This window comes from Nelusetta ayraudi, unplaced genomic scaffold (assembly GCF_046127955.1).
Source record: "Nelusetta ayraudi isolate G7.1 ecotype Tasmania unplaced genomic scaffold, CSIRO-AGI_Nayr_v1 ptg000002l, whole genome shotgun sequence".
Classification (NCBI taxonomy): Eukaryota; Metazoa; Chordata; class Actinopteri; order Tetraodontiformes; family Monacanthidae; genus Nelusetta; species Nelusetta ayraudi.
The window spans coordinates 12,337,232-12,363,170 of NW_027466052.1; the positions used below are offsets into that span (position 1 = coordinate 12,337,232).

The following is a 25,939-nucleotide window of genomic DNA, read 5'->3' on the forward strand; positions in this document are numbered from 1 at the left end:
GTTCCACACAGGCTGCGTGAATATAGGTGGTCCATTAGCAGTCCTTCCAATGTGTAATTTACCCTTCAAATAAGTGAAAATAGTTTATGGAGTTGCCTTCTGACATCAACAAGGAAAATGCTGCACGTCACTGGACGGACCATAAGTCGTCAGAGTGGAAAAAAACCAACATGAGAAAAATAGCTGCGTTTCCACTGCAGTTTTTCCGCAAAACAAAAGCGATATTTTGAAAATTTCGACAAAGTACAGTTGCGATTTGCAGGTGTTTCCATTGAATGGTGTGAAGCGCATAAGCTGTAACTCTCTTAAGACCTCGTACCGCGAATCCCCACTTTGAGGAGGACGGAGGTACAAAACATTTTCTAATTCCTTGTGTAAAACTGTATTTCGATGTTGTTTGCGATGTTGTCAAGAACGGTTCTTATATTTTTCTCTTTGACTACTTGTAAAACATAACGTCCAAACATAACACGGCATTTTCACTTGACGGCCCCCGGCCTCGAGTGTGAAAAAAGTGTTTCCACTTTCGCGATTCCGTATACCTCTATATCGATAAGCCTGAAAAACCACCCCATGAGAGCGTCAAAGCCTTTCAGTGATATTTAGGAGTTTTTTCTTTCGAAGTTTATGGGTTTCCATTACCAGTTTATTGCGATATTTAGGTTTTGCGCAATTCTAGGGGTCATGGAAACGCAGCTACTGGAAGGGCGATGCTTTGTCAGAGTGGAAAAAAAACGACATGAAATTTTTGAGAAAAAAAAGGGGGTTGGGGGGGTTGTCAATGATGGTTCAGTTGGACGAACAGAGTTAGGCGGCCAACCCGCAGCAGCAAAGGCAGCAGGACACTGTAAATACTGGACGATACTGAGCAACACAAAGAAACACAACACCAGTATGCAGTTGGTGGTTGACCAAGACACTGTGGGTCTTTTGGTTGGTTTGGTTTATTGTGCACAATGTTCCGCAGGCCAGAACCAAAGTGGAGACTGAAAGAGATAGAGGGAGAGAAAGAGAGAGGGGGAGACAGCAGAGCAGCATTCACCAGAATAAAAGGAAGCCAAGTGGTCGTCGACTGCACTTCATTAGCAAACTGCTTTTTGCACAATTCTTTATTTTTTATTTTTATTTTATTTTTTTGTCATTTTTAACAATTAACAAAATAGAACGCTGGAGGCTGAAAATGAAAAGACAGTATAGATTTGTGTGGGGTTTTTTTTTTGTTGTTTTTGTTTTTCAGGGTCAATATCCCAACAATTCCCAGCAGACAACAGTGTTAGGAGCACATACTGAAAAAAAGGAGACATTATCGAAGCGTTCCATTAGCACGTTTCCTGACCAGCCGCCAGAGTTAAGATTAGACTAGACTACAGAAAGCTCAAGGTGTTTCGTTAGAAGGCCCATTTCTCAGAACATTCTTACAGGGGTAGGGTAGGGGAGGGGAGGGGGGGGCAACACGTGTGCCCATTAACTGTGACCAAAAACTAAAAAGTGCAGAGATGAGTAGAAAGCAGCAGCAGCAGCGGCGGCAGCAGCAGCGGCCGAGGATGTGCTGCGTGATGAAGTGTCGGCTGTGTGAACAGCAGCGCGGCGACTCTTTCCTGGATGGACAGAGTGACGCACTGGTGTGTGTGTGTGAGAGAGAGAGAGTGAGAGAGAGAGTGAGCGAGAGAAGAAAAAAAAAACAGTGTGGTTCCGAGTGAGACTGCAGACAGACCAAGGCAAAGTGAATTCTGAATTAACATTGAAACAAAAGGCAGTTGAGCCGGTGGCAGCAGAGCGCGCGGGTTAAAGCGATTCAATACAAAGAAGAAAAAAAAAAAAAAAAAGGTCTCATTTTGGTCAAAGGTTTCGAAATAAAAAGGGCATCTATTGGTTAAAAAAAAAGGAAAAAAAAAGAACCTTCAACAGTCTTTTAAAACATCCGATCAAGAACCTTGATGGTTTTTTTTTTTTAGATAAATGCTTGCGGTCAAATTTGACAATTGAGAATGTTCTTGAAACGGGCGACATAGTGAGGAACAAGTCAAGCAAAATAGTTTTAGGAGGGAGGGAGCAAAAAAAAACCAAAACAACCAGAATCAACGTACACACAACCTCTATCAATTAGAAACACCTGAAGTGGTTACAGTTTGGGTTAATACTGAGATTCTGCCATTAGTGGTTGGAATGGAAGAGCACAAGAAACACAAAAAACAAAACAAAACAAAAAACGGAAATAAATATCAAGCAAAGATCGAGTTTCATTTTATTCATTGTTGTGCTTTAGGCCTTTGTAGTTTCTTTTCAAAACACCAGTTCAAATGCAAGCTTGGTTTGTCGGAAGAAGATATAGTGCATAGGGACATCCCATAACTGATCAATGGACCCCCCCCCCGACCCTTAGAAGAAGAAAAGAAAAACAAAATTGTATAGCAACTCGAAACAACAGGAGGGGGGGCGGGGGAATCATCTCAATGAACGGGATGTGGCGGATGTGGGGGGGATGGGGGGGGAACAAATATTATCATCAAAAGAAAATACAAAACTCCTTGTGTGTCTGTGTGTGTGTGTCTGTCTCTGTATGTGTGTCCATGGTGTTCATGCAGAGCGTAGCACAGTTCCAATCTCAACGCTCAGGTAGAAGCGAGGCCACGAGAGAGGGAGAGAGAGAGAGAGAGAGAGAGAGAGAGAGAGAGAGAGTGAGAGTGAGAGAGAGAGAGAGAGAGAGAGAGTGAGAGTGAGAGAGAGAGAGACTGTCTGGGTACATTCCTCCACCTCTGCAGACGACGCTGCTCTCGCCGATTACAGTCACAACATCAGGCCCAGTGTTGAAACGTCGCACACCAAAGCAAAAGGCAGCCCTCTGTAGTTTTTTTTTTTTTGTCGTTGTTGTTTTGTCGTTTTCGCCGAGCGTTAGCGGTCGTTTGGGAAGTTCAGGCCAGGGGGGTTGCGGCTCGAAACGACACTCTCCAGCGGAGGCCTTCTGACGAGGAGGAGGAGGAGGAGGAGGATAAAGCGTGAACGTGCAGGATGCAGACGGTCAGGGAGGGCGGGGCCGACTGTCTGTCGCCATCGCTTGCCTTCTCTCCAGTGCAACAACTGAGTCCAACCACTTACGGCGTCCTCCACAAAGAACCCACAAGCTCTTAGCTTTCAGCTAGATTTATTCTTTTTTTTTTTTTACTTTTTTTTTTACTTTTTTTTTTTATTATATTTTAATCTAAGTATTTGCAAAATATTCCTTTGCCTGTCATATTGCAATTTTTCTTCTCTTTTTTTTTTAAACTTTGTGCACAGAAGCTTCTTTTCTTGAAATTAAATTCTAAAGCACTTTTTTCATCTTCTTAACCTTTTCTAAACCTAAAGTGAGTATCCATAACAAGGACTGCTCAAACGAGGGGTCTTCACCTCCCACTCAGCCGTGCCCCGCCCCACCCCCACCCCCGCCCCACCCCACCCAACCCAACCCAACCCCACCCCCCTTCTGGAACCGATGGCTCAACTTGTACCAATGGGGGGGTTTAAAGCATCATAAAAGTGAGCAAACGGAGGAGTTTTTGGTGGCGGAGGGGGGAAAAAGTCAATCTGGCCGTGTGAGGACAGACCGGTGATGATGATGATGATGGTGGTGATGACGACGACGACGACGACGACGACGACGATGATGCTGGTGCTGGGCCTTTTTTTTCTTCTTCTTCTTTTTTTGTCGCTGCACAAACATCAGATTTTCAAATGCAGCAAAAATTCTCTCAGCCTAACAGTCCTCCTTTGCTAAAAAGGCAAAACACTGATATTTCTCTGGGGTAACTTCCGTAAAAATGCAGTTCAAAACGAGAGAGAAACCACCCCGGCGGTCCACGTGAATTGGGAATTCTTCTGGTGCGCGAGGCCACTGTTTTGCTCCGGGCTCCAGCCAAAGGGGGCCGAGTCTCAGGTTCGGGGGAAAAAACCTGCAACAAAAAAAAAACAAAAAAAAAAACACCTCGGCCCCGCCCTCCGTCCACTCGGCAGTCCTTCTCCTTGTGGTTTTAAGAAGTCAAACGAAAAACAAAATCATCATAAAAATAACAGCAGTGGTGCACAGAGGAGAGAGAGGGAGGGAGGGGGGGGGGGTAGAGCAGTCACAGGGGGATTCATTGTGGATGCAGCTTGTACCTCCTCTTCCGGAGGGACGCGGGGGGGGTGTTGGGTCAGGTGGTTCTCGGTGAGTGGGTGGGTTGGGGAGGGGTCAGGTCAGGGGCGGGGACGAGATAAGGAGAGGAGAATCTCGGGGGAGAGAACGAGTTGGGCAGTGTTTCTGTTCATTAGTTTGGTGTTTGTGTGCGTGCGTGCGTGTGTGTATGTGTGTGTGTGTGTGTGTGTGTGTGTGTGCATCTTGAGCGTGTATGTCGATGTGCGTCTCGTGAACGTATCTATTGGGGTTTTTTTTTGCGGCCGTGCGAGGTGCGTTTGTTTTGTTTCCCCCGCTGCGTCTACAGCAGGTCGACGCGGCGGTAGTACAGCAGGTAGGCGGTGCGCTCGGCGGCGGCCTTCAGCAGCTGGTACTGGTTGATGATCTTCACCGTCTGGTCGTCGATGCGCAGCCAGCCGTTGAGGCCAATGTGGAAGACGTCCGTGGTGTAGTGGCCGCCCGTCGCGCTGTTGCCGTGGTGATAGACGACTGCGGGGGGGGAGAGAGAGAGACAGAGCAGGGGGTCAGTGACGGCTTGGGTTTGATTCCTCACATTTTTTTTTTCCTTATGAAGTTGCGACCCAAATTTGTTCCACAAAAATAAAACCCACGCATGTATACACATTCATGCACTATGCGTCTCACAATTCTGCATCTTACCTTGGTTTTTAGTCAACTAAAATCCTACGTTTTAATCATTTTTTAACGCTCTGTGCAGTTTTTAAGAACTGATTGCGAAGCTAAGAAACTGAATTCCCTTCGGGATAAATAAAGTATCCATCCATCCATCCATCCATCCATCCAAACACGCTAGCCCACGTTCCTTCATTTCTAGTAAATAAATAGATTATTGATATTATTGAACTGAACTGTGTGTCCTTCAAAATAAATGCCCAACATTTTGTCTCTCGCTCCACAAATACATCATAAATATATCAAAATCCCTTAACAAAAAAAAAAAACGAAGCTGCAACAACCCACCTGTTGAGAAACGCTAATGCATCAAGAATCTGACAGATTAAAAATATCTTCTTAATTAAAGCCAACGCACCTGCAAAGAGCCTGTAAGTTCTCAGGCCTTTCACGACTTTGCTTCGCACTCCTGAAGACAAGAGATCTGGAAGAAATCAAGAGAGTCAGAAAGAGTCAGAAAACACTCAGTCGCCCGAGCAGCTCTGGTGACTGCTGTAATTAGACACAGAACGCGACAAAATGTCCCCCAGCTGGCGATCAACACACTGGAGTGAACTTGGGTTTCCAAAAAAGAAATTTAAATTATATTTTGGCAAATGCCACAGCATAGTTCATCGAGTGCGGCCGCCTTGTTTCCATCTGAGCAAAAACTCCTCCAGACACGTTGGTCTGCAGCTGCACAGTAACACACAGCTACACAGTAATGCGAGTGACAAGTTCATCAGTGGATCGTACGCTCAGTGTCACACACACAGGGGACAATCTGTACCATGTCCTACTGTTCAGAACTGTGACAAGGATCATTTATATTGAAAACTGACACCACTGCTGTTGTGTGTGTTAAGACGGTGAGCAGTGTTTCACCGCAGACCGGGTCGGGTCGGGTCGGGCTGGTTTACCTTTGCTGATTTCCAGGTCAATGGGGTAATCGATGTTCTTGGTCAGTTTCTGGCAGCCTCCGGTCTTTTCAAACACAAAGCGCTTGAGATGAAGCACCAGCACCGGCGGCAGCTCCTCCAGGGTCACTCTCCGACTGATCTCAATCTGGCAGGCCGCAAAAAAAAGTGCACACGGTACGTGAAGAACCCGCTGTGAGGACAACACAGTAACAAAGACTACCGGGGGGGGGGGGGGGGGGTACGGTTCTTCTGGGACTTGCTCAAGAGTTTATTTGGGCTCTGAACGGAGCCCAAATGAACGGAGAATGATTTAAGTGCAAGCGGTGACATTTTGTTGGAAATTGGAGATCTTGCCGAGTCGTTCAAAGCAGCTCTCGCATGAATCATCACAGTTTAGGGCTTTTGCACTGAACAAAAACAGAAACTGGGACGATTTGTGCTTTATCTAGATAGCCATTATACAACTGTGGAACAGATGTCAACCACACGGGCGGTTAAACTCTGTGTTTACGCACCGATTTCGGAGAGCTTTCTAAAGTTTTAGCATCTTGTGTTTTTAAAATTAAGGAAATGACTAATAAAAAAATCAAAAAATCTGACAATTTAATTTTTTTATCATTGCATTTGAAAAAAATTGATAGTTCTTTTAAAATACAAGTATGAGGGAGGGAGGAAAAAAAAAGAAGAGGAAGAGTGTGACGGTGCAGCGTGTGCACACCTCCTGCTTGGTTTTGGAGGTGTAGCCCTGGACTGACTCCCGTGCCACCAACGATTCCAAAGCCTCCTGCACAGTGCGGATCTTCTCCGACTGGATGTCCAGCTGCAGGGTGAAGAAAGGCTGCAGAGTGGCCGACTCTTTAGAGTTCTGCTGATACACCACGGATCTGCCGAGGGAAGGAAGAAGGAGGGAAAAAAACGGAATGTCAGAGATCAGATGGACGTGACGAGGAGTCACCGCTTCCACCATGAGAACTTTACCGTCATTCTATATGGCGAGACAGTAATTGCTGGCTGCCGGGAAGATTACACACACACACACACACACACACAAAGTATCTACCATCCTTAATGCAGCTGATGGTTGAATGCTTGAGCTGCAGGGGTGTGGATGAGAGGAACAACTTATTCACTAACCGATTACATAAATGCCTGGAAGGATACGAGATTACAAACAACCCCAGCGTGTGCATTTCAGACTGTCTGGTGTTCCGTTCAATTTTTAGGGGGGGGGGGGAAAAGGGGGGGGGGGAACACCTGTCTGTGCCAAAGCAGAAGCTCACACAACTTTTATTTGGCACAGTATGGAGGTTGGTTGCAGGTGTGTGCGATAATCATCTTTATATTGATTTCAAATCACAAATCCAGGCGTTATGACGCTATGATCACTTTGTTTAGATCATCTTTATTTTGAACTCTTGGTGGAGGCGCCCAGCCAACGTACCTGATGTGGCCACCGAAGATGTCGGTGATGGGCGTGCGGACAAAGTCAGCCTGGCGGGTGATGGAAGTCTTGTTTCTGGGGCCGACCTGCTCCCACTCGTCCTCGCTGCCTTCTTCCTCTCGATTGGCCGGATCTTCTTCCATCCCAAGGTGAGACTCAGGTCCATTAGGTGTGGGGGCTTCTGATTAGCAAAAAAGAAAGACAAAGGTTAGATGAGACGCTTGTGAGTCGAGCTGCACTCATGTCAAATAATAGACTGAATTAAAACAAACACCTGAGGTTTACCTTCATTGGCACTGCTATTACTTCAGTTGGATACTTAATGTTTTACATAGTAGCTCGTGAGAAATAATGCATGACATTATATTTGTAGCTCTGCACAACAATTTGATTTTGTCACACACAAAGGCAACACAGATGCGGTTGACCTCACGCTGACTGCTGTGACCGACTTCTTCTGCCTTCTAACAAGGCTGTGATAAGAAGGCAGTGAACACTGCTTACTCTCTTCCTGGGGGGAGATCAGTTTCTTCAAAGCCAGCATCTCCTCGTGCAATCCATTCAGAGTGAAGCCAAGATACTCCTCCGCATCCTCCTGCCGACCCTGCAGACGCAGCACCAATTAAAGTCCTGCTCACTGTGACATGACGAGCTGGCACGCCAAGTGCACTCGCACCACTGGCTGAGCGAAACACAAAAATGTTTGACAAGACGAGTACAATTAAAGCGTGTTTGATTTCACTTATCATCAAAATCATACGAGCTGATTCAGCAGGTGCCAAACGCACGGACGTCATTTTTTTTTTTTTTTCCTTCAGGTAAAGTGAAAAGTGAAGTGAAAGTCCCGACATGAATGTAGGTGAACGGAACAAGAACGCTCCCTCCTAGCACTGCGTGTTCCAGACGAAGTTGCGTCATAGCAACGCAATCGCTGGGGAAAAAAACGCTTGCCACGGCGAGCTCACCTTCTCGGAGAGGCTGGACTTGATCAGAGTGAGGAGTTTGTAGATGTAGGTCGGTTCGAACGGAACACCGGGGCGAATGTCTTTCAGGACCTTCTCGCCAACAGCTGTAGACACACAACGCACAGTCTATCACAGACCAACCGAGTTTGCTGCAACGCTTTTGTTCATTTTCAATTGACATTGAAGCACATTTTCTCCACAAGCCACGATATCTATTTTATTTCCTCCTTTAAGGTGGATCATCAAAACACTCCATGCACCTGCTCCGGTCCCTCTGTCACATTTTAGAAGCTACTGTGGCTCCACCAGTCAAACAGTTGGCCCAGCCCTGCTTTAATAGGTCTCTGACAGGGAAATGGAAGAAAACACCTTTGGACTCTGAGGTTCTTTTTGGACGACTCACCTTGCTGTTTGGTTTTCGACGGCACGGGCATGTTGTTGAATTCATTGACGAGCCGCACGCTGCCGACAGAGAGGAGACACTGGTGAGGCAGCGGCGGGACACACGTTTTGCACCGTCCGACTGAAGGAAACCAAAAAACGGGGACTTACAAGTTGTCCACCATGGGCGTGGAGGTGCACGGCCTCTGCGTTTCGCTGTACAGAGGGATGGACTTCATCAGGTGGTACATGGGGGGACATGCGATCAGGGCCTGCAGGGTCTGAGAGGCAGGAGTCAGGGAGCACAGCAGTACGCAGGGAAGCGTCCAACCACGAGCTCCTCCCGTTTTTTTCAAATTTGTCCGACGCTTTTGAATTTGACTCGTGACAACGATCACGACCCAACAGAACCGCACTACATTGCAAAAAGCACTCAGCAAGGCTTTGCTCAAGGCAAAGAGCTGAATTACACACCAACATTTCTTTTAAGCGTGGGTACCAGGAAATTAGCTTTAGCCGAGCATTTGTTCCATTTGGCTGGAAACGAGTCACTCATCCCAAAGACACGTCGCAAATGTTGCTCTGGAATTTGATGCCATTAAATAAAAGCTTCAGACCTCGGCAGACAGTGAAAGGATACAGCGTTGATGTAGCACCAGTTCCCCTTGTTGACCAGTCCTCTCGGTTGCAAAGACACTGGTTTATGTATCAACTTCACATTCTCAATAAGTTCTGGGGATTCAAACAAAAGCAATGTTTTTAAAGAAAGCAAAGCACAGACGGACGTCGCTGGAGAGGACGACAACAGCCCCCCCACTGCATATCCATCTGGACACACCGAGTCGCAAGGATCGAGACAAAGAGCATCGAGAGTTCATTTACACAAAACGTGTTCCCACTTCTGTTCTCGTCGCCCGTGACGGAAGCACAGGGGACGCCTGAACAGAAGCAGGGTCTTGTTGTTCCACGCCTAGGAAGGGAGGCTGCCACTTACAGACGCAGCTCCCATGGTAACGTGGACGGTTGGTGTTGCAAATGTTGCACAATGCACAATACGAAAATGTACTTTTGCAAATAATCAGGTCATTGAAATCTCGTTTACTACACAGGTACCCAATCTCTGCAGTGTTAGAGACGGCCGATGGCAATGCAGAAGTTAAAGCAGAGAACAGAGTGGGGCGGCACTGAGAACAAAAAGATCTGTTGCTCCACTTCCTGAGATTAATAGACTATATAAAAGCACCCGGCTGCGACTGAAAGCGGGTTTTTACAAGTATCTCGGTCAGGACTGGAACAGACTAAACACTATCAAATGAGCACATTCAAACAAAAACTGCTTGTGATTGCATGTTGGAGTGGCCCGTGCAGCGACCCACGTAGGTTCTCCCACGGAACAAAAACAACCCTGAGAGGTCAAAACGGCCCAGCGGTGCTTCTCGGTAAAAGCTCTTCTGGTGGTTCTAATGCTAAACAGCAAGTGTGGTCGACCGACCGTTGCTAAAATTAGGGAAACATCAACAAATTGCAGTGTTTTCTGGTTACAGGCATCCATCATTGTGAAGGTTGTTTTTGAAAAGAAAAAAAAAAGAAAAAACAAACAAAACAAAAACAACTTTGCATCAAAAGCCAAAGGTTGGACTTCTTTAACATTTCCTTTCATGGGCAGCATTTCACCTCTGTGGACGAAGTTGAAGCCCCGTGTTTGCTTTGACAATAGATGTATCTGGAAACGTTTGCTGGAGTGCGTTACGCAGCTCCTGCCCACCAGTTCATAATATACCAAAACACACCATGGAACATGGGCTCATCATCTCTGACCATGATGAGGCCATGATGCCTTATCAACATCAACATAAGGCCTGCAGAGTTTTGCATACTGCATGCAATAGCACCATCTAGTGTTCATATTACAAATGACCACTTTAAAGTGGAACCACCCCCTAAGAATAAGCAACAGTCCAGGGACGCACATTGATAGAAAACAATACTGCAGTAGAATTTTCTGTATCCTGGGACCTTTACATCTCGATCCTTCGCTTACTGTATCAGTGAGAAATTTGAAAGGGAGACATTTTTACTCCCTGAAATCATGTGATGATGAACCGGGGACACGTACATAAAGGATGATTTGTACAGTCGCCTCAATATTGCCGTTGGATGTGGAAAGTAGAAATAAATACAGCAGGAACGCATCTGTTGCTGTAAAACCCCTTTTTGCTCTGTAGATATAATCCCATATTATTTCATATTATACCTGCAAGCTTGGGAGCCATAGGGTCCTCTGACACATGGACAGGGCCATCTCTGACCTCCACTACTTTGTCAGGCTGCTCTGGTGTCGCAGGCGATGCCGATGCAACCTCCACAACACTTTTGACCTCCACTAAGGCCTGCGGGCCTCCGGCCAGAGGCTTGGAGTTGTGGAAGAGACTCGCCCACGACTTGGGGAGGTTGGCGGCAGGTGCGGCCGCCACAGGCGTCGGCGGCTGCGACTGGGTCTGCTCCGCCGCCGCCGGCCGGGCGCCGCAGTCCGGGGAGGCTCCGTGCGGCCGCTCCCCGTCCCGACGGTCGTCTCTCTGTCCGTCGGCCGCCGCTGGAGTGTCGAGCTGGGCCGGCCCGTTGGCCACGCGGCTGCCCGCCGGCCCCTCTGGTTCGGGGGCTGCGGCGGCCGATGGGGGGAGGGGCGGTTTGGAGTCTGGACTGTGTGGTGCGTCTGACAGTTTTGGGCTCTGTGGAGCCGAGTGGTCGGGCTGCTGCTGCTGCTCTGCAGTCCTTGGCTCCTCCGTCGGCCCTCTGCTGCCAGAGGACGACGAGGACGACGACGAGGAGGAGGACGACGAAGAGGAGGAGGAAGTTGCATTGTTACCGTACGACAGAGGGGCGGCGCCACCTGCCGGGTCTAGAGAGAGAGCATCGGGGCTCTCCCAAGTCCTCTGACTGGCAGCGGCGGCGGGCGCAGATTTGGCTACGGCCGCAGCATCGCCCGACGCTGCGGGTGAGACAAGTCCTTGTGTGGAGCGCTCCGGCCCCGCCGGCGCTTTGTCGCCGCCTGCTTCCTCCTCCTCCTCTTCTTCTTCTTCTTCTTCCTGGGCGTGGTGGTGGTGGTTATGGTGTCCGTTCACCAGCGCGGTCGCGGGCATCCCGTCTGACGCGCCGCTGCTGCTGTTGCTGCTGCTGCCGCCGCCGCCAACGGCAGACGGGTCCAAGTAGCTGTAGTATCCCGGCGGCCGCTTTTTCTTTTTCTTCCTCTCCCGCTGGCCAAGGCCGCCGGCCAGTCCGTCCATGTCCTGGCAGGACTGGTGATTGTCAAAGGAGGAGGAGGCCTCCAGGTCGGCGCCGTCCAGCGAGAGGGCTCCGTCGGGGACGTCGGCCGCCGGGGGAGCCGCCTCCTGGGCCTTCGGGGCCGACTGGTAGCCCACGATGAACTCTGGGGCCTGGGGGTTGAGCGTGCTCGACACCTTGAACAGCGGGTCGTTGGTCCCCAGAGACTTGGGATCCATCACCTCGTCGACGCCAAACTCGATGCGCTGGTAGTCCTCGGCTGCAGAGAACACATCGCTCAGTTAGAGGTCGCAGCCGTTCAAAGATGCACGCACACACACACACACACATACACACACGCCAAAGTCTCAAAATACAGCTTATGACAGTGTTTCTCAACTGGTGGGTCGTGGCTTCATAGGCAGTCCCACTGCCCTTTAAAATTTTGAAATACAATATATATCTATTTATAGAGAAAATAATTTCAACAATTTATTTAAACGTTCAGCTTACGTTTTTGGTTTTGTGGAAGAAATATTGGTCTTATAATAAGGAATAAAATGTGAGTCCTGAGACTCCACCAGTTGAGAGCCGAAAGCACAACCAAACTCTGGCGCATTAGAAAATCCTGGTTGTATGACAAGGATACCAGAATACGATCATCCAGAAGGGGTCGTAGTCGGACCAGAATCGCAGTTAAAGAAAAAAAGAGGGGCACCTGAATAATAAAGCATTAATGCGCATGAAAGAAAAACAAAAAAAAAAACAATTTCTACAACTTTCAATGGCAAGCTTAGGAAGTGCTGCGCCTTGTGATTAGGTGTATTTGCCTCGGAACCAAGTTGTTTAAAAGCAGTAGTGTGAAAGGAAAATAAGCAAAAGCAAACAAAAAAAAAAGTCAACATTTAGGGGAGAGACTATAAAGTCAAGGAGCTACTCACCAGACAGGCCCGGAAAAAATATCATAATGAACCATCATGTCACAACATGTGAGGAACGAACACACGGATGTTGGTTTATTATTTAAAATGGCTAGAAAGGACCAAGCCATGTGTGCATGAGCATTACGATTTGTGAAATATTCAATTGTAAACTTTAAAACCTAAACATTATTTCCTTCCTGTAGTTTGTTAATGTGAGTCTCCCACTCTGAAGTCAATCAAAGAGCCCAACTGATTTAAGGAGGGGGGGGGGGGGGGGGCAATACAGATTTCAGTGAGGAGGGGTAAAATTATATTTAATCAGTCATCCATTAATTTATTTCATTCCAGTATAAATCAATCTTTGATCTTTCCAGCAAACCTGTTCCACCACAATGTATTTGGACTTTACACTTTTTTGGGGGGTGAATTTTGGGCTTTTTAAGTTCCCAGATACAATCAGGAAACGCAAAATATGGTTTTAAGTTTTGTGGAAAGAAAACACTAAGAAGTATTTTGAGATAGTTTTGGGTGGCCTGGTGACGCATTTGTGGAAATTCAGTTATAGACACACAGAGAAATGATCATCGCACATGCACACACTTGATTACTTGACACACTTGATAATGTACTGCAGTATATCACATGAACAGTGGTCTCTGCTGGCTAAGCATCATATAAGCATCGGTATTGTCCATTGTCCCAACCAAGTACTTTGGTAGTGGGCTGCTCAAATAGCATATAAACTGCTTTTTATTATCTTTAAGGATATGAAAGTTATTTTTTGGAAGGAAAACACATTGACAAAAGCATATCTGTCTCTGTATAATTACAATTCATAAGTTAAAATGTGATGCAGAGCAGCTTTAACAGTAAAGTGAATACGCAGTAAGAGGTGCAGAGTGAGGTTGGGGGGGGGGGACAGAAGTATTAGTAAGCGCAATTTCATCACCACAACTGAAATGTCAACCTGTAAATGCTGATGTTCTTCCACTAGTAGGATTAGAATGTTTTAATTGAGTGCGTAATCACAGTTGTACGATAAAACCTTGACAGTTGGAGGTTGAAAGGGTGCACGTTAGCAACCGGAGAAAATAATCAGTATGCCCTAAATAAGAAAAAGGCTGCGGTAGTTAAGTCGAGGAAAACCAAAAGCCCTGATCTGATTTTTACTCAAAAGAAAGGTAAGATACTGGACAGTATCTTGAGCATGCAAAGCTCAACAGATGATACCAACAGGCAAGGGGGAAAGAACACAGGCAGGTTTAGAAAGCCACCAGTTTTTGAAACTTAGATTTGTAGTTTTAGAGCAAACGGACAACAGCTGGTCAAGCCACAGGACGTCAGACTACTCAACTCACCGCAAACCTGCAGTCCCACTGATTCCATTACATAAGGCACAGCAGGAGTGCAGTAATTTCCTAAATAATCAATACAAATCAAGGTAAGGCAATTGTCAAGCGCAAATGAGAACCATTTCAAAGACAGGTGGCAGCCATCATCATTCTGGTGGTCCAATTCTTTACAAAAGGATGCCATATTAAGAAATACGTATATACATTTTTTTTTCTTAGAAAATAGAAACTAAATGCAACAATGACAACAAAAAAATGTGATTGTCTTCCAGCAATGGCAGGTGGGTTTCAGATTTTAATGTCCCGCTATGGAAACTACAATGACTTGAACTTAAGAACATGAGAAGTGTCGACTCCAGGGAGGGCAGAGTGAAAATCACAATGCCGCATGACTGCACAGTAAAAGTTGGAATAATGAATTGACTCGTCGTGCACGTACCTGAGGACTGGGTGATACACGGAGCCTTGTCGTTGAATGGAGGAAGCTGCGGAGGATTGTACGGAGTTATTATTCTAAGTAAAAGGCACAAGCAAATGAGCACAGCCAAGTGTAAACGTCAACAGGCTGGAAAATGTTTTCTTACCTCGACGTAACATCGTGGAGTCACAAAAAACTGATTGATCTCATCAGGGCTGAATTCCCCGAAGATGTACTGTGGAGACATGGCAATACACTCGGTTCAGAAAAACATTCACTTTTAAAAAAAATAATAATAATAATAATTAAAAAACAACACTTTTTTTTTTTTAATTACTTCCTCTAAACAGCATTTTTATCAGATGCAATAAATAGCCATGATTTGTGCAATTTTGCACTTCGCCAAATAGTTGAGGGAAGCTAATACAGATAAGAGATTCAGATGAATGAACATCAATCACCGTCTCTGTGCAGGGCAGCTGGAGTTAGTCATTACCCAGACACACAGTTGCTGGTACAAAGGTAAAGAGCAACATGAAGTCATGAGTCATGCTGCGTCGCACAAATCCTCAACACGACGAGTTGAGGAGGAGGCTTTGTGTTTGAGTTCAACGATCAGGCCAAAGCAAACCTCCGTGTGACTCTTCAGCACGGCGACAGTAGGCAACGAACTGGCAGTCATTTTAATTGTTGACAAACTGTTGAAAGTGTCCAGGATGTCGATTGTCAGAGGACAACACGGTGACGTCACTGACCCTTGCGAGGGGGTTGAAGCAGGTGACGTCCTCAAGGACGTGCGTGCAGCAGATAGCCAGAAAAATTAGAAATAATAAGAATCTCCACGTGTCTGCTCCATTATTACTTTTAAAGAGAAGTTTCCAAAGAATGCACTGAAGGCGGTTTGGTGCAATTTGCAGAACTACAAAAGGGAAAAATAAATAAATACGTACCACTGCACTGGTGGAGAGTTCTTTTGACAATCGGCTATTTGAACCATTTGTATTTGTCATCGGTGGTAATAGAGGTCTTTCAAAATCACAGAAAACTGATCTTCAAGTCAATCTTCAACTTCAAGTATTTCCTGAAAGTGGAAACTGATGTATGACTGGAACCCAAAAATTTCCTTTCTAAAAAAAACCCAAAAAAAACAGCCTACAATGACAATTATTACAAAATATTTTTGCCCAGATCACCTTCTCGTGATGCTTTGGTTCTGTTTTTAAGTTATAGGAACAATAAGGTCACAAATCACCCTCAAATAAGGCACAATTACAGTCCAATGGATTTGCCAAAACCTGAACAAAATCACAATCGCACAAAAGCGATGAAGAAAAAGAGGTGTGTCGCACATATAAGCCATCCCATACCTGTTGCCAAACCGTTTCATTTGCCTGCAGGCTTTAAATAGCACACGCCCATCCCCCACCCACCCCATCCCCCACCCCCACCCACCACCACCAAGGCTTAAACCAACACTTGAATCCCCAAAGGGCCTGGAATTTATTGGCTCAATCCAAAACCTTCTTCCAATATAACTGACAAACTACAACTATTGGCACTATCGAATTCCCCGTTTGTCTCAAACAGCGCATAAGCACAACATTAAAATGGAGGACGCCGCGTCGTTCAGTGGCCGACAAACGCAAATCACACATGCAGGGCCGCAGTTGCACTCCAGCCGCTCTTTCAAACGCTGACCGACCCGTGACAGGCCGGCGTGCACGTGTGCATGCAAAACACGGCGATGGGGAGAGAGAAGGTGAAATGACCTCACCGGCCACATCGTTAATCCCCCTCGGCGCACAGTGAAAGAGGACGCGCAGAGAAAAGAAAGTGCAGCCCCGGCACATGTAACGCTTTGCAAACGAGGCCCCACGCGAGGGTCCACATTGCTGAAACGGCACTCCCGGCGGCAAACAGGCCGCTGTAATCCGCCGGCCTTGGGGGTCGCTAATACGAGCACAAGAGAAAGAATGTCCCCGGGCTTCTTTATGCGGCCGCGCCACACGTACCGCGCTAAGCTTCCTTTGCCGTTTGTTTAGACTGAGGATTACGCCAAAACAAGCGTCGTGTATGGATTCCTTTGAGAGACAATACTGCCGGGAGGAGAAGCCACCAGGGCCATAGGTTAAGACAGCCGTCTTGAAAAGTTTATTATACCGACACCGTCCAGAGGGGGATCCTGGAAGGTGATTATGGAACGAGGGTTTCGTCCGAAGAATCTTAACGTTGTGACGCGGCGCGTCTGGAAATGGACAAGACGCTTAAGAAGCAACATGGTGATGAATCAGCCTGGTACTTCAACCCAAAGAGGGTGAAGTGGCAATACACTAGGGGTGGGCTAACTCTTTGACAGGTGGGTCACAGCGGGTTCTAAAGTTTGCCAGAGGAGCAGCAGCAGACGGATGGAGTGTTTTGGTGACCCACCTCATGGGAGGAGAAAATATAAGAATATAAGAAAATATATCATGGGATGTGGAGAAGACACCACTGAAAATGAACAAAAGCAAAGTTACAACACAATCAGCGTCTTCTCTCTTGAAACACTGAAGAAAGGATGAAATACAGCTATTTTATGACTCACTTACTTTTAATATAATTTCTTCAAGTTTGGTGAACCAGATTAAAGAGCTTAACGGGACGCATATCGCCCCCGGGCCATACTTTGCCCATGCCTGCAGTATATCATTTGCCATCTTGAACTGGTGTGTCAGGTTACTAAAAAACTAAACTGCAGCACTGAGCCAAATTAAGGTCAGGCGAGTTTATGATGAATCTCTAAAGCAGGTCTGTGCCTGCGTGTTGGCACGATGTTGCAACAACAACAACACTGCATTCTAACACCGACAGAGTGGAATCGCTCAATTTCTTTTGTGCCGACCAACAAGGAGGGACGCACAAAGCTGCGAAATTTACTGTGATTCTCAGTCACTTTTTTGGGAAGCCAAAAAGTGGAACTTCCTTTTGAATGACTCCAGACGGATATTTGGGTGAAAGGACAACTTAAGGAATTGTGTATACAAAATCCCATGTGGTGTCTTAACCTTATCTGCACCCGAGGTGCATTTTCACTGGATGAACTGTGGAACAACATTGTCGCAATGTTAAAATGAATATAGCGACAAAGTCTCAGGGGAAAAAAAACAAAAAAACAGGACCACTTCTCCGAGGCCTATGGATAATAGTGGGGGCTGATCTTGCGCTTAGTTGTCAAGTGAAATGTCTCAGGTGAAAGTTGCAGAAACAATATAGCACAACACACAACAATACTGACACAATTAAAACACAATGACTCCGCCACTCACTCTCTCTCTTACATAATATTAACATGATAATTCCGGCTGTCGGCGCAGTGCAAACTACAGCTTGGCCTCGGGAACTTGGAGTCATCTTATCAGCAATTTACTGAAAAATCGTCTTTGGTTTGGCGCGGCTGTCGCTGAAGACTTTGGGAAAGTTAATTCCAGAGTCTCCCGCTGTATGACAGGCATTAGAAAACACTTTACCTTTGTTTATCCATTAGTTGTGTGTGGGGAGGGGAAATGATTACTCTCCAGCTGAAATATTTGTTCTCTGGCCGCTCATGAGACAATAATTAACAAAGAGATCACCAATATGGAGGGTGCTGCAATATTTCCCATTAGAATTACAATGACCACTGATGTTAGATCATAGATGTAAAAGTAATGGCATATCTTATTGCTTAAAAATGAGTAATATCTGTTTCTCAAAGAAACTTTTTATCAAACATGCATACATAGCAGTATGCTACTACTTGATGTGGTTAAAAGTGAATAAAGTGACAGTAGTTGACCACAGGGTGACGAAAGCTCTTTCATAATCAACTGAGAAAAGAGAGAAAAAAACTGATTTCCTTCAGTTTGACGTTTAGGGAGAAAAGCTTTCCTGATGGCTTTGTATTCACTGTCATTTCTCTGAGCTGTCTGAATTGCTTTATTAGTTTGGACACTGTATGTTCACTTGATAGGCGCAAGAAGAAACTATTCTGTTAATGCAACGACAACCTTAAAAAAAAAATTAAAAAAAAAGCACAGAATCCAAACTCCCAGTGTCTTTAACGCCTAAATGGGATCATTTTGCAACATGTGTGCACTTTAACTGGATCCAATCAGGAACAGGTGCTCTAAGCATGCTAAGCAGTTCCCCCGACCTAAGCTTTGACCCGACAATGGAAAAGCATAATCACGCATCAGAACAGGGAGAACTGGATGCAGCAGCCAAAGACCCCAACCCACGATATTTTACCTATGAATAGGCGGGTATGGAAGATGAATGAATGATGAATGACTATGAGTTGCTGTTCTATGACCTCAGAAGTAAACAAAAACTGTGACACTAAGACACTGAAGGAAGACACGTCGCCATCTATGGCAGCTTTATTGGGACACAATTCTGCGGATAAATCCTTTTCAATGTCAATGTATTGGTACAAGGACAGCAGTAAAATTAAATCAGGGCCAATTCGGGAATGACCGGTTTTTACACGTTTACACCCAGTATGTCAGTATCCCCTTGAAACTGCAGTCGGTCTTGTTCTGCCACTTCTATGCCATAGTTCCTCTATTTTGACATGTTTTCACTGTTGCTTCTTTTACTCCTCTAGCTGTGCGTTAGAGATCATTCAAGATGGCTTTCAGTGTAACCAAAAACTTTTCTCAAGCGGACAGATTTACTTAATGGTGAAGGGAAAATGTTTGTTAACTGATCAAACGCTATATTGTATATGTTTGCATATGACGGGCTCTCAAAAGCAACTGCAGAAAACTGGTTTATATTTTTGGTAAATGTATATTTTCATTAGACGTGACAACAAATACATTCTTAAAAATATATATATGTTCATTCATCCTCGGGGAGAAACTCACTGAAAAACTGAGCTAAATGGAATCAATTAACTTTGACTGTGTTGCCGAGCCAACTGCTGGTAGAAACAAACTATTTGAGAGCTCAGATGGCCCGAGTCACAAACACGCCTCGCGTGTGCCCTCCGCGTATTTATCAAAATCAGGGTTCAGGTCTGAAATATGATGAGCGTTTTAAAAATGAATTGCAACTTTTCGGCGTGCACTTCAAAATGGGCCTTCCGACACGTGCGACTTCCTCCGAATAAACTTACATAGTGGCCAATGTGGCGGTGCTCTTGTCGAGCGGCATGACAATAACTCGTCTACAGGAAACATAAAAATCGTATCGTTTCATAGAAATAAATAAAAAACCAATTCCGAAACTAGGCCCACGCTGTCGCAATGGTACGGAGCCTGCCAGCTAACGAGGTGACAGCAGAGCCTTTCCACACACACCACCTGTGCAAAGCAGTTAGCCGGCTAACGGCTAATGGGAGCAGCGTGTGAGCGGAAACACCCTCGCTGAGAACAAACGGCACAAACGTGCAAAATCACAATCAAACCCCAACCGGCATTGACGTTGCACAACTGTCGCAACCAAAGCGATGGCGGTTGTTTGCAGCTGTGTGCGGCAGCGGTAGTGTGTGCTCGGAGGAGGAGGAGGCCGCTGGCAGCAGTGGGACAGGTGGGCCATGCAATACACGCAGCAGTTTTGACTAGTGTCACTTAGCTTTGGGGGGAATCGTGTGAGAGCCACCGTCAAAAAGTCTCTTTGACATCATATTAGATACACAAGTAACGCGTCGTTCCCCCTGACAACGACTGTCATTTCTCCCCCTACGAACAGCACCGCTGTCTCCTTTGAATGAAGAGGGACCTGGGGCCTGTTAGCCACCATGCTGCTGCTGCCGTTTCAATGGGGGCTTAGGGTAGTAGGCATTAGCGAGCACTTTTACAGTACTTTACCTCTCAATGACACAGCTACACCATCTGCCAAACTTACACCCCAAGCGTGAGCAAACTGCTGCAACTTAACCGCGTCACGTTGCCTCAAAAACACTGGACTATTTGCGGGGTTCTGATTCGCCTATACGTTACGCTGCACGGAGTTGTTTTGAATGCTAACCAGGTTAGCCAGTTAGCACAGCCTACCTGGTTGCTGTGAGAAGCCATGCTCGCTCCCGGTGAGATTCTCTCCTCTCCGCGACAAGACGAAAAACTCTCCCGGGAAGGTGCTGTAGAGTTGGTGATGACGGTGACAAAAAGGTGTCCCTCTACGACGCCATTGTCATTTTCCCCGACGTTGTCCTGGAAGTCAGCGGGTTCTGCTCCATGGAATGCATCAGCACTTCATGCTGCTCGCCTCGCCGTCAACCGCCATTTCTTCCTCGCTTACTAGCAGAGCCAGCGCGCGGACGGTTGGAGCGGCACGCGTGAGCTCCAGAAGCCTCGGCACGTACTTCCGATTTTGGACGATCATAGGCCTTCACAATAAAACGCTTTATTTTATTATATTATATTTATTTTTATTGTATTGTATTTATAATTTTTTTTTTTACATTTTATTTTATTTTAACCGTGACGCCCCAAACATGCGATCGGAACTGCAAGTGTTGGTCTTCAAAAAGAAAATAAGTTTAAATACAATTCGCAAAACTTGAAACTGCAACTTGTAAAAAAACATGTTTCTTGTCATGCCATAGATCAAAGTTTGTATGATATTTGTTGTTGAAAGGATTTGTTCTTTCAACTACAAAGAACATTTTCTTGGACTTTGAAACTTCTATCCCACCCCCTTGGTTGGTTGGGAATTCTTACTCCTGTTTTTAAAATATTGTCTTCTACACTGTGTACTCCAAGGGGATGACTCGAAATATTCAATATCTAGTGAAGTTTTATTATTCCCTTTTTACAACTTGCTAAATGCTCAGTCTTAGCTACCTGCTAAGAAAAAAAAAACTTCTGCTTGATTGTTTTTTCATGTGTTTGCAAACGATTTCTGGAGAGAGAAAGTAGGAAGCAAAGGATTTAAAGAACAGATTATTGTTATTTCTGGGGAGTCAAGCAAGAAGTTGTTGAGTTGTTCACGGGGTCCCTGCTTTCACACGTCATTTCAAAATTGAATTAAAAGAATGTATTAATCAGTTGTGTTGTAGAATTAGATCCCTCCTGAAATGTAATTTGTGAATGTCGATCATTTGCGGCATAGTAGCTGCTATTGGGGGAATGTGGTTTGATAGTTGAATTTGAGGCGATGTGATGACATTTATTTTGAAATGCACGGAATTGCAGTCGACAGTGTTTGACTGTCTCCGTCAACTTCACGATGTAAGCGTGACCATACGTCTCGTGCATTCACGTCCGGGTTGAGGCATGAGTCGCAAAAATGTATTTAACAAGTTGTGCACGAATCATGCAAGTTATTTCAAAACGCTTCATGTGGTTGTAGTTAAACCGATAAAGCCTTCTGATGAATTGCAACCAAAAGTTACAAAAAATGTCTCCAAAATAACCACGGGTTTTCTGTTTCAGTGCATTAAAAAAAATATATTGTGTATATTCATAATTCAAGAAACTATTTGACGAAGATCGCACTGAACTTTGCGAGATTATAAAATGTAGTCAAATATGTCGACCAAAAAAAAAAAAAAGGAGACATTTTTCTGAATAGCGCCAATAAAACTTGGAAGTCGTGGGCGCGACCTCTTTTGCGAGCCATTGATGGGCGCGTCCCCGCTCAGGTGAGAGAGAGAGAGAGAGGGAGGGAGCTGAAGGAAAACTGAAACAGGAAGTGGAGACAGGTGGGCTGTTTGTGTTTTTCTGTTTGTTTGCCATCGCGTTTGCGCCAGCACTATTTTACTTGTACTTTTATGATAAGACATAAGAATAGTAAGTAATGCAGATCCAAAGTAATTGTCATCGGTATCCCCGGCAAGAGTTTAGCCCTGAATCCGCCATCACACGCGCCGTGCAGTCGAAATGAATTCAGCGACACAAAGATCAAGCGGTGTTATAAAAAAAAAAAAAAACGACAATATTAAACAACAACGTGCACGAAAAATTCCAAAGTCGAATATGAGTACTTTCTCACCCGTTTCACATGGCGTGATTTGTTGAAAATAGACGCCTGTTGCCATTCTACGTTACGTCATCCGTTCACCTGCTCTCTCGTTTTCCAACTTTTGCAGTCGCGTGTCTACATTGTGCACCGCATCGTTTCCTCGCCACTCTTCTCTTTTTCACAGTTGACTGTTTTTGTTTGTATTGTGGTGTTTCTCACCTCCCTCAGGCGGCGGGAATGGCAGACAGGGGACGATACCATGAAAGAAGCGACGCATACGCGGACCGCAAGAGCAGGGACGAGGACGACTCTGACAGCAGGCGTCATGATTACTATGAGAGCCGAGGACGCAACCAGAAGCCGAGGGACGCAGATATGAGAGGCTCTGCCGGTGACAGGGGGGCCAAACACAGCAGACAGAGGGACGTGACACCTCCTTCTGATGCGGAGACACCTGCTTATTACCCTGAAGGACCCTCGAGGCTGTAAGGGCCCAACAACTCGTAAAGAAATCACGCTGACCACTGCAGATATTCGTGCTTTCTGATTTCACACAAAATTATTATTATTTTTATTGTCGGAAAAGTTAATTCCTCACTTCGCAGTAAGCATGCTGCCTTTATTGCAGGTCCACCGAGATGACAGCGTATCCCACAGATGGGGGTCACTATGAGAGGCAACACAGACAAGCTCTGTATAATCTCAGATACATCCTCACCTCGAGAGGTACGGATGGTAATTAATTTGGGGAAATTATCCCACCGATGCCACAGCCCTTCAGTTATACTGGACGACATTATACAGTCAGGTCCATAAATATTGGGACATAGACACAATTCTCATCTTTTTGGCTCTAAACACCACAATAGATTTGAAATGAAACAAACAACTGCAGACTTTCAGCTTTAATTTGAGGGTATTTACATCCAAATCAGGTGAACAGTGCACACTGCGAAAGCAACCAAAGAGTCTTTTTTTTTAGGGCAAGAAGGGGAACGTTATGGCCAATAGCATTTCACTTGTAGAAGACAAAACTGAAGGGAAGATGCCCCAAGAACAAGCAGGAACTGAAGACAGTTGCAGTAGAGTTCTGGCAGAGCATCACCAGGGACTATTTTAGTCAGTAAGTTACTCTACGCTGCCGTCATTATTATTCTGCCATAATTCTGTGTCTTCCAGGTCTCTGTCAGCTCATGGAGTTCTTTGTGAATCTGCTGATTGTCATCTGTGCTGGAGTACCGCACAGCAACAACGGTGGTTACCGCGACCTGGCCAGCCTCGGGGGAATCTACTATTATCACTTTGGTGGAGCCGGTGCCTTCACAGGAGCCGACGCGGACCGGGTCAAGGAGCTGGACCGTCTCTTCCACCAGCTCAAGCGGCCGCCGTACGTCTTCACCATGGCCTGTGGGGGCGTCTTAATGATCTACGCCTGCACCATGCTGGCCCTTGGGGTCTTTAGGGTGCCGTACCGCTGGCCTCCCGTGCTGCTCGGTGAGGCCCTGCTAAACCTCTTGATCGGCCTGGGCTACGTCCCTGCGTTGGCCTTCTACTTCATCAAGCTGCAGGGAACCTACAACAACCAGATCTGTCAGGAGAGAGAGCAAATGTACAAAAGCAAAGGCCACCAGGGCTTCGAGTGCCAGTTCCATGGTGCAGACATAGCAGGAGGCCTCTTCGGGGTGCTGGGGGTGTTTGTTTTTATTTTTGGAGCAGTGTTAGCAGTCAGAGCTTTCAGGTCAGTGCGGGAGCTGAAGAAGCAAAGGGCAAACGAGGACAATCATTTATGAAATGGGTTCTGTGTTTACGTAGTGAAATTGAATCAAGAGCCCAAGAACACATAAGAAGTTGTTATCTTTGATGGTATGCTGTTACGGTCAATGTGATCTGTGAATTTTTATACTCTTAGTATGTTATTTTTTAATATGTATTTTTTGCATATATTCTGACATTTTCACATATATATGCATATTCTATGTCTTTTTTAAAAATAAATGTTTAACATGGGCCACATAAATTGCTTGTATCACTCATGTTCATTGGTTTCACTGGGGAAAAGATTTCTAAAGACCAGATTCGACAAGCAGGAAATGATGTTTTGTCTTTGAGAAGAGGGTGGAGGACAAAACCTTCACAAAGCAACCTAGTCATAATTGACACTGATGTTTTAGGTATTACTTTATAGTAAGTACACATTTTTAGCAGTTGTTAATGTTTTTGTTAATTGCTTTGTAAGGCCCATCTATTATGCGTGAGGGTTACTATTATTCATTGTGTATTCACGCTTTATAAATAATGGATGAGGGTTAGCCTACCCGAACCATTATCCATCATTTATAAAGTACTTGTGCAGAGCCCATAGTAAGTATAGAAACACGTGTATGGCAAAGCGCTACGCTGATTTTGTAAGTGCCCTATGGTGGAGATAATGAAAACACAAATTTAACAGAAATGATTCAAAGAACAATTTTACGACCAAGCTGACGCAAAGTCAATAGATTGCAATTTTTGTCTCCTTTAGCCGACCTGGCTTTCGGCATAAGTTACCACGCGAGCCACGCACACACACATCCTGACACAGTGACACACAGACAGAGAAAACTGCATTCAAAAAGAGATGAATCCACTTTAAATAAACACATCATATAAATCCCTATGAATAAAGTAATAAATTGTGAGAAACGTTTTATAAATGACTTACTAGTGTGTATCACGGTGGGAACAATGCTTTAGAAAAGATGAATATATTTAGTAATATTTTACTAACCACTAAATGTGTAATTATTAGTAAGCATCATCATACTTTTATATTTATTTGAACAAAATCATAAATGTCACAAACTTTGACACTACGCAAAACAATTCACAGTAAAAAGTTTTATTGCTACTTGGCTTAAAGTTAATAAAAAAAAAAAAAAACAGCTCGTCTTCTCAAAACCAATCATAGCAGCATGTCAAATGAAACAAAATCAATTTTCAACTCGCAAAATTCAGGGGGGGGGGAAACGGTTCAGGAAAAGTCACAGCAATAGTGCCGATTGTTAATTGAGAAATTGTTACTCACATAAACCTTTGTTTTCGCAGTAAACTGCATGCTGAAATTAAAACCCACAAATATTTAATACACTGTATGTATTAATAACAATTGCCTGTCTGGATGGACGCTTTGTGTCAGTTTATACTTAGGACATGCTTTCAACATTAAATACAGATAGAATTAGTAATCATTTCATTTAAAGTAACATGAAGAGTTCCAGTTACAGAGTCCCAATAATAGTAAATGCTGTTAGCACAGAGGGGGAAAAGTAAACCTGAATGAAACAATGAAGTACAAAAATAAACATTGGCTTCTTGGCATCAAGAGAAAAAAAATAATAATAATTCAAGCTTTTCTAGAAAATAATGCTCATAAATGAATCATAGGATTTGGGCTACTTTGGTTAAATGTTACACAAACTGGAGCATCTTTCTCATTCAACGTGTTCACGCATAAAACTTAAAGTCAGTCCATTATTCACACGGGCATGCAT

General features: G+C 45.1%; 2 protein-coding genes and 1 long non-coding RNA gene across 7 annotated transcripts; 2 read left to right on the forward strand and 1 right to left on the reverse strand.

Annotated features, from left to right (window-relative positions):
- The first annotated feature begins 1,504 nt into the window (after nt 1–1,504).
- On the forward strand, nt 1,505–1,899 carry LOC142887057 (uncharacterized). The gene is made up of 2 exons (XR_012926495.1): nt 1,505–1,632; nt 1,670–1,899. It is a non-coding gene; the product is annotated as an uncharacterized LOC142887057 (long non-coding RNA).
- A 1,887-nt stretch (nt 1,900–3,786) lies between these two features.
- On the reverse strand, nt 3,787–20,832 carry usp10 (ubiquitin specific peptidase 10). 2 transcript variants are annotated; one of them, XM_076024388.1, is made up of 15 exons: nt 20,501–20,832; nt 14,650–14,718; nt 14,505–14,550; nt 14,072–14,131; nt 10,784–12,070; nt 9,170–9,261; nt 8,701–8,810; nt 8,552–8,610; nt 8,149–8,252; nt 7,688–7,787; nt 7,184–7,364; nt 6,461–6,626; nt 5,743–5,887; nt 5,202–5,267; nt 3,787–4,639 (listed from the first exon to the last, which is right to left on the reverse strand). In XM_076024388.1, the coding sequence occupies exons 1-15, from the start codon at nt 20,519–20,521 to the stop codon at nt 4,452–4,454; spliced, it is 2,694 nt and encodes an 897-aa protein (XP_075880503.1). In that variant the 5' UTR covers nt 20,522–20,832; the 3' UTR covers nt 3,787–4,451. The 2 variants fall into 2 exon arrangements, with proteins under 2 accessions (XP_075880503.1, XP_075880511.1); XM_076024396.1 differs by lacking the exon at nt 14,072–14,131.
- On the forward strand, nt 19,932–24,426 carry marveld3 (MARVEL domain containing 3). Of its 4 annotated transcripts, none has more exons than XM_076024424.1 (4): nt 19,932–20,033; nt 22,638–22,894; nt 23,038–23,135; nt 23,589–24,426. In XM_076024424.1, exons 2-4 carry the CDS (start codon nt 22,647–22,649, stop codon nt 24,197–24,199), a joined length of 957 nt encoding a protein of 318 aa, XP_075880539.1. In that variant the 5' UTR covers nt 19,932–20,033; nt 22,638–22,646; the 3' UTR covers nt 24,200–24,426. The 4 variants fall into 4 exon arrangements, with proteins under 4 accessions (XP_075880539.1, XP_075880547.1, XP_075880524.1 ...); XM_076024432.1 differs by lacking the exon at nt 19,932–20,033 and adding an exon at nt 21,904–22,089; XM_076024409.1 differs by lacking the exon at nt 19,932–20,033 and adding an exon at nt 22,001–22,149.
- Nucleotides 24,427–25,939: the final 1,513 nt, after the last annotated feature.

What these genes read in the sequence shown, in the direction of transcription:
- usp10 (XM_076024388.1), bottom strand. Translation starts at nt 20,521, where the DNA reads ATGGCTTCTCACAGCAACCAG. An exon ending in GTGTATCACCCAGTCCTCAG is followed by an intron (nt 14,132 to 14,504) that starts GTACGTGCACGA and finishes TTGATTATTTAG; the next exon opens with GAAATTACTGCACTCCTGCT. An exon ending in CCTCCAAAACCAAGCAGGAG is followed by an intron (nt 5,888 to 6,460) that starts GTGTGCACACGC and finishes GCGGCCTGCCAG; the next exon opens with ATTGAGATCAGTCGGAGAGT.
- marveld3 (XM_076024424.1), top strand. Translation starts at nt 22,647, where the DNA reads ATGGCAGACAGGGGACGATACCATGAAAGAAGCGACGCATACGCGGAC. An exon ending in CCTGAAGGACCCTCGAGGCT is followed by an intron (nt 22,895 to 23,037) that starts GTAAGGGCCCAA and finishes CCTTTATTGCAG; the next exon opens with GTCCACCGAGATGACAGCGT. An exon ending in ATACATCCTCACCTCGAGAG is followed by an intron (nt 23,136 to 23,588) that starts GTACGGATGGTA and finishes TGTGTCTTCCAG; the next exon opens with GTCTCTGTCAGCTCATGGAG.